Raw genomic sequence first — 14,424 nt, 5'->3', positions numbered from 1 at the left:
AAAACACAGGTTTCAGGGCGGTTATAGTTAGTTGGACATTTCACTCGTAGAAAACCTTAGAAATTCAGCCGTTATAGTTAGTTGAGCTAACTATAACTCGCGCCCCTGCAATGCACTGCTCTTGACGTCACATATTACATCATTCATGACATGGTCAGTGATATCACTGATGACATCACAAATGACATCACTAATGACATCATCCAGTGACTGTGTGTTTCTGAGTTAAACATGTTTTATTTATATATATGCCAAGGTGTATTGAAGAATGAGTGGGCCTCCAATTGGTTTATAAACATCCCCTCAAAACTCCGAGTGGGGCTAGAAAGTCCTCTTTTCTGACTGCTCCAGTCAATTAAGCTTCACTTTCTCTTCTTACATTGATAGCCTATTTTCTGTTATGATGTATATTATACGTATTTGATTGAGTTCATGTATTTCCCCGTCTGCTGATTGAGCTGATGTTTGTTTGACTATTTCTCAATTTACCCAACTTGTAAGTCTCTAAGCGAGGTAGATCATTCTTCTCACCTCTAGCAGTGAAATATTTGAAAGACATTTTATTGTTCACAAATTGCCAATATGTTTCACTGGCTATTTTGGTAATGACAATCTGGTAATGAAGATCTACCATTTGTCCGTGAGTAATTTTAGTCTTCGAAAGCAGTTTTGAAAGTCTTTGGAAAGATAGTTGTACTTGTGCCGTGTATAAATCCCAGAACATTCTTGCGGCTGGTAGCTGCTTGCACCAATCTTCGCAAGACAGCGAGTGCTGTATCATTTGACCAAAAAAAAGTATTTGAGCTTGCCAATACTTAGCTTCACCTACTCAAAATATGCCAGTAAAAACACATGGGATTAATTATGACCCTTTAACTAAATTGAATGCTAAGGTTTCTAAGCTCTGCAAATAACAGGTGTCGTTATTTCCTAATTTAATGCTACAAAATTGTCGACCTCAGAGGAATAGAAGGAGTGGACTTGCTCGGATTCAAACCTGTGACTCACAGATCACAGGAGGCCACAGCAGATGTCAACAGTAAGTGTTTGCTTATTGAGCCATCTTAATGGCATACTCCTCGAATTAGATCCCAGACTGGGAAACTTGGCCTCTCCAGACATTACATCTTCTGCTCAAGGTTTCCTTTTTGTTGAACTTTTCAGTAAGGACATGAAAATTCATCCCACTTCTTTCATATGTATTTATAGGTTCATTGCTCCCTTACGTTTATATTGGTCTCAAAGTTTCCCATTGCTGATAGAAACAAATACATGCGGACAATGTCAGTGCCATTTCTTTTTTTTAATAAATCTTTTTTTATTGAAAACAAGGCATAATCAATAACAATATCACGGTATACATACATTGGCAATTTAGTTACACTTCAAAAGTTACTTAAGACGTAGCTGCCACAAAACAGTACTTTCGGTCCCCATTTAGACACATTCAGGACCCATTTACAATATCTTTTCTCGGTCTTGGTATCCCATACCTCTCCTCTGTGAATGTTCCATTGACCCCAGACTTGCGACCATTTATTCGGGCACCCCCTGGCTTCATATATGGATTTGTCCGAGAGCATGCACCAGTCCATGTCTTTGCTCTAGTCCTCGATATCCGGTGGGCTCTGATCCCTCCATATTCTCGCGATATTGCGTTTTGCCACCATCAGCCCCAAGGTGACCCAAGTGCGCTCCCTGGTGTTCAAATCAGTAGGGCCCCAGATATTTAGGAGGGCCAATTTAATGTTACAGTCTATCTGCTGCCCTATCACTTCTTCCATAAGGTTTGCTATCGCCTCCCAATATCTCTGGATAGTCATACATTCCCATAGTGTATGAACAAAAGTTCCTTCCTGCCCACACCGCCTAACACAGTAACCGACAGACCCAAATCCCATATGAATCAACACTGACCCAGACAGATAGGATCTATGGAGAATTTTCAACTGCACCAGGCACAGCCTGCAAGATATGGCCACCTCACGAGGGGAGGCCACCGCTGCCAACCATTCGTCACCATCTAATCCTGCTACGTCGTAATCCCACTTGACCCTCAGATGAGTCAGGGGATCTGTCATGTTGTTAACCAGTTGTTTGCAAATGAGTGATATGGCCTTCTCCGGCAAGTCGCCATCTAATACTCTATCCTCAAGTGGAGAGGAATGGGGGAGTTCACTACCTTTGGGGAGAGCCGCCAGAAGAGCATGTCTAATTTGGAGATATCGGAAATATTCCGATTGTTCTAACGCGTATTCCTTCTGAAGCTTAGGAAAAGAGACCACATCCCCTGATTTCCATAAATCACCCACATTGGATATAACAATAATATCCCAATGATTAAAACCCCTCGAACTAATCAACCTACCCAATTGTTCACAATGCGAAAGTGGTGTGGCCTGCGTTAGTTTCCCCTCCCGTCCCAAACTTTTGCTGGCTGCCTTCTACACTTACACCGTATGTCCAGTTGGGACAGTCACGGCGGGACTCTGCGATTGTGTATAAAGGGACCCTTCAAAGATTTGTCCTGGGAGGAGCCATCTGTCCATCTGGAAGCTGGGTCGTCCTGTGGCCTATATGTACATTGATTTATCACTGTCAGGTGTGTTGCCCAATAGTACTTCCGTATGTCTGGAAGTCCGATGCCCTCATCAAACCAGCCCAGCCTAGCGTGAGCTTGAGTTTTGTGATTCGAGGTGGCTTACCCTCCCACAGCAGGTCTCGTATGATACTGTTGATTTCCTTAAAGTAAGAGGGTGCAACAGAGTGCGGAGTAATATGGAGAGCATAAACAAACCTGGGAAGGGACATCATTTTGAATATGGCAGCACGCCCCAGGAGTGATAACAGAAGCGGTTACCAATGTAGGACGTCAGCTTTAAAGCGCATGAGAGGTGGCAGGAGAATACGGTCGTAAAATCTGGACGGATCTTTAGAAACCCAGATCCTCAAGTATTTGAAGCCATCAACATTTTCCACCAATTGGTATCCCCGAGGGAGCATAGGCCTTTTTCCATTTATGGTATATAACACTGATTTAGTCCAGTGTATGGAATAGCCAGCATATCTGCCAAACACATAGAATATTCCCAGGACCACATTGAGGGATGCAGCCGGGAATGCCAAATACATCAAGATGTCATACGCATACAGCGATATACGGTCTTCTACCCGGACATCCACTGGAGGCCCCTTATGGCGGGGTCATTACGGATCCACATTGCCAGAGGCTTGAATGCCAGGGCAAAGATAAGTGGGGACAGTGGGGATCCCTGCCTGATACCCCTACTAAGATTGAAAATGGGAGATTTCCTGTTATTAACAACTACCAGGGCGAGTGGCTGTTGGTAGAGAAGTCAAACCCAGTCTATAAACTCGGGGCCAAGACCCAACTTATGAAGGACGGCAAACATATAGTGCCACTCAATGGTGTCAAATGCGAAAGCAGTGTCAAGGGAAACCAAGACAGCGTCCTCTCTTATTGTGTCAGCACAGCACAGTACTTAATTGAGAGAGAAAACTCCTAGGCAATTGAAAATAAAACAAACCATATAGTAGAATATACAGCAGGGAGAAGTAACACAACAAGAATAATGTAGAAAAATATCATGTATTTAATGAATAAAAAAATAAATAAAATTAAAAACATTAATCATTCATTGCAATACAGTTTAAAAACAAATTGTGTACATAAGTGGCAATCTTAATTAAATGTGTCGACTCGTGCTTCGGCGTAATTGGAACGCCTTCTTCAGGAAAAGCCACTGATATTCACTTCATCTGTATAACAATTCATAGAAGTGTATCATTTGCAGAAGGACACTGCAGAGACAGACTTTAGGATTGGTCCATGCAGTCCTTATATCAGGTTAAAGAATATTGTCAGACACAATGGAAATGTGGATGGAGTACTGTGATAAAAATCCACGTAAAATTGCAAACAGCAAACAAGGGGCCAATCTAGAATCCTCAAAGGGACCTTCTGATAAACGGTCTCCTAAGGGTTCGTGGCCGAAACTGTTTAGCGGGGTCTTCTGGATAAGACGGCACATCCTAATTATGATTTAAAATCTGGTAATAAAAATCTTTTGCGGAAAATAAACGCAATACTTGTGGTGATAGAGGTAGTGGGTAATCTTAAGGTGAGGGCGGAATATTAAATGCAAACGAAGACTACTTGATATGAGTCTTTTGACGTCGACCTAGATAGAGGGACGGATGTTGCGCTGGTTATTCCGCTGATGATACATGGTGGAGGCAACGTCCGTCCCTCTATCTAGGTCGATGTCAAAAGACTCATATCAGGTAGTCTTCGTTCGGATTTAATATTCTTCCCTCACCATAAGATTACCCACTACCTCTACTACCACAAGTATCGCGTTTATTTTCCGCAAAATAATTTTATTACCAGATTTTAAATCATAATTAGGACGTGCCGTCCTATCCAAAAGACCCTGCTAAACAGTTGTGGCCACGAACCCTTAGGAGATCGTTTATCAGAAGGTCCCTTTGAGGATTCTAGATTGGCCCCCTGTTTGCAATTTTACGTGGATTTTCATCATAGTACTCCATCCACATTTGCATTGTGTCTGACAATATTCTTTAACCTGATATAAGGACCGCATGGACCAATCCTAAAGTCTGTCTCTGCAGTGTGCTTCTGCAAATGATACACTTCTATGAATTATTATACATATGAAGTGAATATCAGTGGCTTTTCCTGAAGAAGGCGTTTCAATTACGCCGAAACGCGCGTCGACAAATTTAATTAAGATTGCCACTTATGCACACATTTGTTTTTAAACTGTATTGTAATGAATAAATTGATACATGGAATGTTTAATGATTAATGTTTTTAATTTTATGTTCTTTTTTATTAATTAAATATATTATATTTTTCTACATTATTCTTGTGTGTTACTTCTCCCTGCTGTATATTATACTATATGGTTTGTTCCATTTTCAACTGCCTAGGAGTTTTCTCTCTCAATTATTATTTCCCTGTCCTAGGAATTGATATATATTCATTTCATAGGGGGTCCTTGTTTTCACATTTATTTAGCACAGCACAGTACTCCGTGGAGCCTAAATAAGTTGAGGTAGGTATTCCTAGCGGGCATAATTCCCAAATGGCCTGGGTGGACCAGACGGGTGATGACCCGAGCAACCCGGAGGCAAGGATCTTCGTGAGGATTTTCGCTTCACAGTTGAGAAGCGAGATGGATCTGTAGGAAGAACATTTGGTACTCGGCTTGCCCTCTTTGTGGGTGACCACGTTATTTCCAAGTCGCTGATCCTCGGGAAGTATCCCTCTCATCTTACTATCTCAAAACATTTTGGTGAGATGGGGTGATATTAAACAATTCAATGGGAAAACTGTTAGGGCCCAACGCCTTCCCACTGCACTAGTCCTGGATGGCTTTTTCAACCTCTGTGACTGTGATGTCTAGGTCAAGGCCGGAGCTCTCCTCGTCAGTGAGGGAGGGCAAAGAGATATCCCGCAAAAGTAAGGAAGCCTCCTCCTCTGTGTGTGGAGTTTGAGACATATAGAGTGACTAGTAATATTGGCCAAATGTGTCTGCTATGTCCTGGGGGGGTGAGGCGGGAGTGAGAGTCTGACTCGATTTCCACCACAACTCGACAGGCCTGATCTCTTTGATCTAGCCAGGCCAGTAGTTTGCCAGCTTTGTCGCCTACATCATAGATTCTGCTGAGTGTGGCTCTAGAATGCGACTTGGCAGCCTCCGTTGCCAAGTCGGTATAATCCTTTTTCAGTGCCATTCCTGAAGTAGAGAACACTGGTGGTTAACAGTCTGTGACCGCTGTTCTATCTCCATAAAAACAATACATTCTGTTATCAGAGTGGCAGAGAAAAGAGGAGAGCCATGTCTATCCACAGAGTATTCACAATCTCAATCTACGTCCTAAAACAACAGGGGGAAGTATATTGGAAGCTTTTCATCAAAGTTATAGCTTCACAAATACGAACGTCCCCACCTGAAATGCATGGCATGCAGCAAAAATAATATAACACAAACCAGAATGACAATTTCAAAATCAATATGATACATGACAGAATCAATATTCTATGTAGTTAAACAAATACAGTAAACAGCAGAATGAACACTTTATTTAGTGAATTATATTAATAGAACAGATTCCAAAAGGAATAAAACGTATACTGAAATATATGGCAACCATACTAATTGATTATGGCTATTGTTGAAAGGAATACAGCAAGCAGTAAAATAAAATGACTTGCATTAAAAAGAACATGATACTCGCTGAAGTGAATGATGTTTTAAGGGAAATATGACACATGTGAAATAAATATGAAGTGCCTAAATGAATCTAACCTTCAGTGAAATGAATAGGACACATAATAAAATGAATATTATATTTTGAAAATGAGTACAAGTTGAGAAGAATATAATACACCTTAAAATGAAAATTAACATATTGTAATCATTATGAAGTGTTGAAATGAATATGTCCCACATAGACATGAGTATGACTCAAATTGAAATAAATATGAAACACTTCAAAATCACAATAAGGTGTGTGGACTTTAATACAAGATGTGTTGTAATGAATATAAGCCACATTGAAATGAATATGACACATGTACAAATGAATTTGAAAATTGCTAAGAGGAGTATAGCAAGTGTTAAGATGATTGTGACTCATGCTAAAACATACGTACCATGATCTGAAATCAGTATGCAATCCTTTAAGATGAAACAAACCCACAATGAAATTAGTATGGCACATGTTGAAATGAATATGAGTTGTCCAATAAACATACATAACTGTTATTATTTGAAGCACTTTAGCATAAATATGAACATTTATAAAAAATAATATGATCTATACCTAAATAAATATGACATACTTTGAAATAGATATGACATACATTGAGTTGATTATGATATATATATTAAAATGAGTATGGCCTCTCTTTAAAATGTGACATCCATTAAAATAAATATGGCTTAAGCTGATATAAATATGACAGGCAGTGAAATGATTATGGCATGCAATGAAAGTAATATGACTTCAGTTTGTATGAATTTGGCATTCCTTAAAACTAACAGGACCCCTGCTGAAATATATATATTATTTGCTCAAACAAATATGGAAAGCTTTGCAAAGAAATGTCACAATTTGAAGTGAATCTCACATATATTGACATGAATATAACAAGGATTGACATGAATATGTCAAATGTTGAAATAAATATGGCACCTGTTGAAATGAATATTGCCCGGGTCAAAATGAATATGATGTGCATTAAAATAAATCAGACAATCCTTAAGGATAATGTGAAACTCTTTGAGATAAATGCAGTATGCAATGAAAAGAATAAAGCAAATTTTGAAATAAATATGATCTATGTTTAAATGAATATGTCATGTGTTGAAATGATGACATGCTTTGAATTGAATGTGATGTGTTGAAATGTATATTACATGCACTAAAATGGCCATGACATGTCCTGAAATTAATATAACATGCACTCAAAAGAAAAGAAATCATTTTAAAACACATGGGCATGAAACATGAGGTGGTTGTGGTGCACAGATATATGTTATGAGGAGTTTGGGGCAGGCCCACAGTCATAGACAGACTATAACCCTCATTAGAAGCTGTGTATAATAGCATTACCAGATGATTATTTGGGGAGCTACCACTCAGCTTAAATATGAGTAATACTGGGTCCAATTTAAAAGTCTCATCACAAATTGCTGATGAAGCAACCTGACAGGTGGAAATACTCTGGAATGTTTCACTTGCTCAAGGATGGCAGTGTATCATGGTAAATGACAAAATTCTGCTCTGGTTTAAAGGACCCCCAAGCACATGCCCCCGTTCCACTTTTTACTGACTAAACAAATTGATACCCTTGTAACGAATTACACTAAAATACTGATAATAGGTGACTTCAAATACTGGTCTAATGACACACTTGACAGGCCTCGTTCTGCCAAATTGACTGATCTTCTAACCAACCTAAACTTTGTCCAGCAGGTATCTTCAGCCACACACATCAAAGAGAACATATTGGACCAAGTCTGGACCACTAATCTAACAGTGTCTGCACCCGTGATCCTACCATGCATATGGTCGGATCACCACCTAATAAAATTCACTGTAACGATCCCTACCAGCAGCAAATCCCCCATTGCCGAGGGGAGAATGATTAGGAAATGGAATACCCTTAATAAAAGGGAATTTCAGGATACACTTGCCGGCCTAACCCCAACCTTTGATCCCTCGTCGATCTCCTGGAAGCAAATATCTCATCTTGGCTACTAGCGTCTGGTGATTTGCATGCCCCACCCAAAAAACTAAAACCAGCACATCGCTCTGATGCACAGAGTAGGTTCTCTGATGAACTGAGAGGACAAAAACTGTCCCTTTCCAAAAAGAAAGGACATGGAGACTGAATTATTCTCCAGAAGAAAAATACCACTATTTGGAAGCACGGAAAGAATATAAAAAGGTTATCACTGTGGCCAAGGCCGCTCATATTTCCTCTAGAATTTTAAACTCAAACAACAGATTGAAGGAAATCTTCTCTATTGTTAACAAACTATGTAATGCAGACAGAATCCTACCCAAACCCACACCCACTCAAGCACTTTGCAACTCCCTGAAAAACTATTTTATCAAAAAGATCTCCACTATTAAAGCTAGCATCCCAATACACATCTCCAATGAGACTCCCCCTGCTACGCAGTGGAACCCCTTTACCATGGATCATTTCCCGGCCATTAGTACCCAGACTTTCCTGGACTTGCTGTCCAGGGTAAAATCTGGAACCCCCAAGGACTGCTGCCCACCTCATGTCCTAAAAGATACCCTCTCCGTCCTTCCCAGCTCTGTCATTACACTTCTGAATGAGCCCCTTTCCCAGGGTCCCGTCCCTAAGGTTTTCAAAGAAGCAATACTGGTCCCTCTCTTAAAAAAACCTGGAGCAGACCGTCAAAGCTTGTCAAACTATTGCCCCATCTCTCTGCTCCCTTACCTGGCCAAGGTACTGGAGGCCCAGGTGGTGAAATATCTGTCCAACTTCATGGAACAATCCAACTATCTAGACTCACACCAAGCGGGATTTCTTCCCGCACACTCTATGGAGACCGTGATTTTGGTGGTCCTGGAAACTCTACAAGATAAAGCTGACAGAGGTACCCCTCAGGCCCTGGTGCTATTAGTTCTTTTGGCCACCTTCGACAAGGTCGATCACGGTATTCTGAAGGATCGGGTCAGGCGGGCTGGGTTCGAGGGCCCAGCCTTTAGCTGAATCAGGCCCTTTCTCGAAGCTCTCTCTCAAGCGGTCCGCATAGCCCCATTTACAACACCCAAGCTAAAAACTACATGCGGGGTCCCGCAGGGATCCTCACTATCCCCCCATCTGTTTAATCTTTACCTTTTACCCTTGATTCAGTCCCTGAAGGAAAGGAATGTGTCCATTTTCAACTATTCGGATGATTTACAGTTAATGTTTACCATCAACAACTCACCTAACTCAGTTCTTGAGTTCCAGGCTACCATGTTGTATTTTCGCCACTGGATGGACCATAAGTATTTAAAACTCAACTCAGGCAAGACCAAATTAGTTCTGACAGGGAGCAGTCATAACTTCTGGGGCCCACACTACTGGCCTACGGAACTTAGACCCCCCTCCCAAACCCTCTTTCTCTGCAAAGAGCCTTGGGGTCACTATAAATAATACTCGTAGGGAGTAGCACATGGAGTGGCTTGGGATGCATAGCTGGGTGGCAGTGATTATTGAATGACACTAGCAACTCCGGACATGCACGACTATGTCATTATCCTATGAATGATGTTGAAATACAATATACATTGGAGCAAAGTTTATTCTACCACCTCCTCGAGATGCAATGTCCTGCAGTGTCCAACCTTTCAATGGACTGTTGGCTTCAGGCCTTGCATCCCCTATTTGTTATGGCTGATATCTTCCCCAGCAGTACACTAGTGGCATTTGTTCCAATGCCTTATATCTTATGGTAACATTGCATGTGGTGCCTCCCAAGCACTTTCACCTTGGCATAGCATTTGCCTCTTATCTGGTTATCATACTTTTGATGTACCTGCTAGATGCAACAACATATCTAGCACTGGAGAATCTTGCCTCATTAATCCATCATAAGTGGGTATGTTTCCCATGACACTAATGTTCCCTAATGCACATGCTATATTTACTCAGAGTGTGTTGGTTGGCTCAAATACAGGCATAATGCCATTACATCAGGAACTCAGATAGGTCCTCGTTTAGTTTTACTGCAGCCATTTTTAAGGATTTTCAATCCATTTCAGTCATTTGCTGGAAACAGCCATCTAGTCCTGCAAACCATCCATCTGTCCACCATAGCGTCTGATCATATGAGAAAGTTCAAATACATTGTACATGAACTACAAGTTGTGAAAGAAGAATCCTGGCTCCTGTGACATTTGCTCCAAGGTTCCTTGGCTCAGGGGAGAGGAAGAACTGGCAGCAGGTAGCCCAGAAAGTCAATGGAGTCTCCAGTCACACCCTGAGAGTGGAAAATAGGAAGAGGAGGTTTTAAGACACTGAACCTCAAGTACAGAACCTAGTCTCAAAATGCAGACCTGAGTATCTTGCAACTCAGGGAGGACTGCAGCAGAGTTACGCTTGACTGCCTTGTAGAAAAAGATTCACAACTTAATAAGCCTGACCAATTATGAAGGGCATACAGGTAAATATAGCATGTGCATTAGAGAACACAAATGTTATGGGGCACATACCCACTTATGAAAGCTTAGTGATGCAAACTTTCCAAGTGCTAAATAAGTAGTTGCATCCAACAGGCATATTACAAATATGACAAGCACATGAGAGACAAATGCTATGGCTCAGTACAATGCTTGGAAGGGACACTATGCAATGTTCCCTTGTGTTTTAAGGGATGGGAACATGCATCTGCTTGGGAAGATATCACCCATGGCAAAAAGCAGAGGCCGGGACTATAGGTGACAGTCCATTGAAATGATGGGCATTGCATCTCAAGGTGCTCAGGTGTGGCTTATAGTCAAACATCAGTGCAGCATTGTGGAGGTATGGACAGAAATAAAGCTTATGAGACTTTTCTTGTTTATGTATTATGGCTTTTAATGAGTATACTATAGTCACAAATAAACAGGGTGAGGTGAGCTGTGAATGTGGGAACAAGGGGCCCGATGTAGGTAAAACGCATTTTCCGATTTTAAAATACCGAATCGCACCGAATCGGTATTTTGAAATTGGAAAATGAGATGTAGATAAAAAAAATCGGAAAAATACCGATTCGGTAGTAATCGGTATTGTGATTCGATACGTACCGAATCGGCATTCACCGAATCGGAATTTACCGAATCGGCTACAACCGATTCGGCAAATACCGAATCGGTAATCGCAATACACCCCCATGGCCAAAAGGCCCATAGGAACGCATTGTAAATACCGAATCGGTATTTACCGAATCGGTAAAATCCGAATCGGTAAAATCCGATTCGGTAAATACCGAATCGGTGAATGCTGATTCGGCAAGCAAGTCAAACTGAAACCAAAGACAACAGCCAATGAGGTGGAACCACCCTCCCCCACCCTAGCAGGGAGTGGCTACCCAGGCAGGTGCAACTCATTAGAACTTTCTGGAGAGGCAGCCTGAGCTGAGCATTCACAGTGAGCAGCAGTGGAAGCAGGATCCAGAGCACTGTGAAACATGGCTAGCAGCACTGAGAGCCAGAAGGCTGTGCACAAGAGGAAACCAAAATTCAGCACCATGGAGCTGCAAGTGTTGGTGGAGGAGGTGGTGAGGGTACACAGGCAGCTGTTTGGGAGGCTGTCCCTCACTGTACCTGAGAGCACTAAGAGGAGGCTGTGGAGCAAAATAGGGGCGAAAGTAAACGCTGTTGGTGTCACCCCCAGGAGCCTTGACGACCTCATGAAGAGGTTCTACGATATCCGCAGCCTCACAAAGAGGAAACTGGCAGAGCTGCAGAGGCAAGCAGGACTTACTGGTGGAGGCAGGAACCCGGCGCCACCCCTCACTGACCTGGAGGAACTAGTGGCGACTACCATCAAGAGGGAGAGTGTGGTTGGAGTTGGGGACCTGGATAGCTCAGCCAGAGCTACAGCTAAAGGTAAGAAGCATGCGCATCATGACACACCCTACCAGACACCTCCCCTTTAGACCCAATGCACAGCCAAACCCCAGCCCAGTACTGCTACCAACAGACATGAGAAATGCATCATGGTAAATGTAGTCAGCAAAACTAGGCAAAAATGCCAGTGCAGAAGCATAATTAAAAGAACTGTGAAACTGAATCAAAGTATTTGAAATGATATGTGCAATGCTTTAATTGTAGTGACTGTAATACATCAGCACTCAATTCACAAATGCTTCTTTATACCTAGGGGCACCATCAGGCGGAGGAGCAGGAGCTACTCAAGCACCAGCACCAGCACCATCTGCCAGTGCGGTGGCAGGGCCAAGCACCAGTCAACCAGCACAGGAGGAGGAGGAGGATGAGAACACCAGTGCCCTGGGAAATGAGGAAGACCTTGGACATTCCCTCACATTACTACACTCCCCCCGACTATCTGGCACGCCCCCATTGCAGTTCTCCCCAGAGAACTCACCACCACAGAGCCACCCTGCACCTGCCACATCTCCTGCCAGGAGTATTATTGTAGCTCCATTGAACCCCATCGAGGGAGCAGCGGGTCAGGCCCCAGCTAGCAACCCAGTTACACCTGTGGCACCCCAGCCCACACAGCAGGGCAGCAGCAATCCCCGGAGGCGAAGAACATCCAGCAGTGCACTTCCAGCACGGGAGGGCAGCGTGTTTCAAGGGCTGGAGGGCAGTATGGTAAAGATCCAGCGGATGCAGGCTAAATCCATCTTGGCCTGCCAGCGCCAGTTGCGGGTGCATAACCTGCAGATGGGAGAGATGGCGCAGGGGTTTAAGACATTTGTAGAAAGCAATAAGGACATTGCTACAGGTCTTGGCCGAATGACCACTGCCATCACGCAGCTCTGTACAAAACTGGATGAGCACGAGCTCTCTCGCCGCAGGGATGCCCGCATGCATAATAGGGCAATCAACCGCCTTGCTGCTGCTACCGCCCAGCTATGCCAACGTGGGGCAAATATGGAGGCCAGCCTGACCCAGAACATGACAGAGGTCACTAGGGGCATGGCCCGCATTATGACCGCCATGGAGGCACTTATCATTTCGAACACTGTTGTCAATCCAGCCCTGGACCTGGGCGAGGCTGGGGACAGCAGCAGCCGCAGCAGCCTGGCCAGCGCAGTCTCAGAGCCGCGCCGGAGCAGCAGGCGCTCTGCTGAGGCTGCTGGACATGCAGAAGGGGGAGAGGCACATCCCAGTGGGGCTGCTAAGCGCAGCAAAAAATAAGACTGCCAGGGCGGGTGAGGCAACCCGGACAATTGACATTTAACCACTTTCTGTTTACACTTTCTTTTGTTGCACATCAGTGCAGTAACGTTGTTGCAACATTATTAAATATTTCATTTCCTAACATCCATTGACCTGTCTGTGCATCTCTACTCACTCAGAAATAGTTTTCTGTAATCTCCTCACGTCTGTATCTGCCATCACTTGGCGTAGACACCCCAGCAGGTTGTGTTTGTGGCACAGCAACGTCGTCGTCATGGCCCTCATAGTCTGACAACTCCACCTCAGTGCCCTTCTTCACCCCAAGGTTGTGCAACATTGCACAGACAGCTATGATCTTGCAGCAGGTGATGGGGGTATACTGCCTTGCACCTCCACTCTTGTGCAAGCATCTGAATTTGCTTTTCCAGATGCCAAAGGCCCGTTCAACTACTTTCCTTGTGCTTTTGTGGGCCCTGTTATACCTCCTTTGGCTGGGTGTAGAGGGGTTGAGGTAGGGGGTGAGTATGAATGAGCGGAGGGCATATGCACTGTCGCCTAGAAGGAAAAGGGGTAACATTACTCACATGCATACATGTATTTCACTTAGCTACTTTTGTGTTATGGGGGTCTGATGATGTGTCTCACCTAGGAGGTATCCTTCACCAAATTCGCCAGCCGTCAGCCGTGCATAGATGCCGCTCTGTTGAAAAATGTAGGAGTCGTGGGTACTCCCTGGGAATTTTGCGACCAGGTCTGTGATGGTGCACTTCGCATTGCAGATCACCTGAACATTGATGGTGTGTGTAGACTTCCTATTGCGGTATATGTATTCTATGTCAGCAGGGGGGCAAATCGGAATGTGCGTGCCATCTATACAGCCGATGATTTGGGGAAATTGTGCCATCTGGTAAAAGTCAGCTTTTGTTTGTACCAGTTCCGCGTGGGTTGCAGGGAAAGAGATGTATTGGCCCATCCTCTGTATCATGGCGTCAAGGA

At 43.4% G+C, this 14,424-nt stretch overlaps 1 protein-coding gene across 1 annotated transcript; it reads left to right on the top strand.

Moving 5' to 3' along the window:
* Window positions 1-11,747: 11,747 nt before the first annotated feature.
* Window positions 11,748-13,446, top strand: LOC147685157 (uncharacterized). The gene is made up of 2 exons (XM_086939593.1): window positions 11,748-12,168; window positions 12,443-13,446. Exons 1-2 carry the CDS (start codon window positions 11,748-11,750, stop codon window positions 13,444-13,446), a joined length of 1,425 nt encoding a protein of 474 aa, XP_086795719.1.
* Window positions 13,447-14,424: the final 978 nt, after the last annotated feature.

The sequence above is a fragment of the Lissotriton vulgaris genome, chromosome 10 (assembly GCF_964263255.1).
Source record: "Lissotriton vulgaris chromosome 10, aLisVul1.2, whole genome shotgun sequence".
NCBI classification, from domain to species: Eukaryota; Metazoa; Chordata; class Amphibia; order Caudata; family Salamandridae; genus Lissotriton; species Lissotriton vulgaris.
Note: the sequence above shows the minus strand (reverse complement) of the source record. Positions and strands in the feature narration are given on the sequence as shown.

What these genes read in the sequence shown, in the direction of transcription:
- LOC147685157 (XM_086939593.1), top strand. Translation starts at nt 11,748, where the DNA reads ATGGCTAGCAGCACTGAGAGCCAGAAGGCTGTGCACAAGAGGAAACCA. An exon ending in AGCCAGAGCTACAGCTAAAG is followed by an intron (nt 12,169 to 12,442) that starts GTAAGAAGCATG and finishes CTTTATACCTAG; the next exon opens with GGGCACCATCAGGCGGAGGA.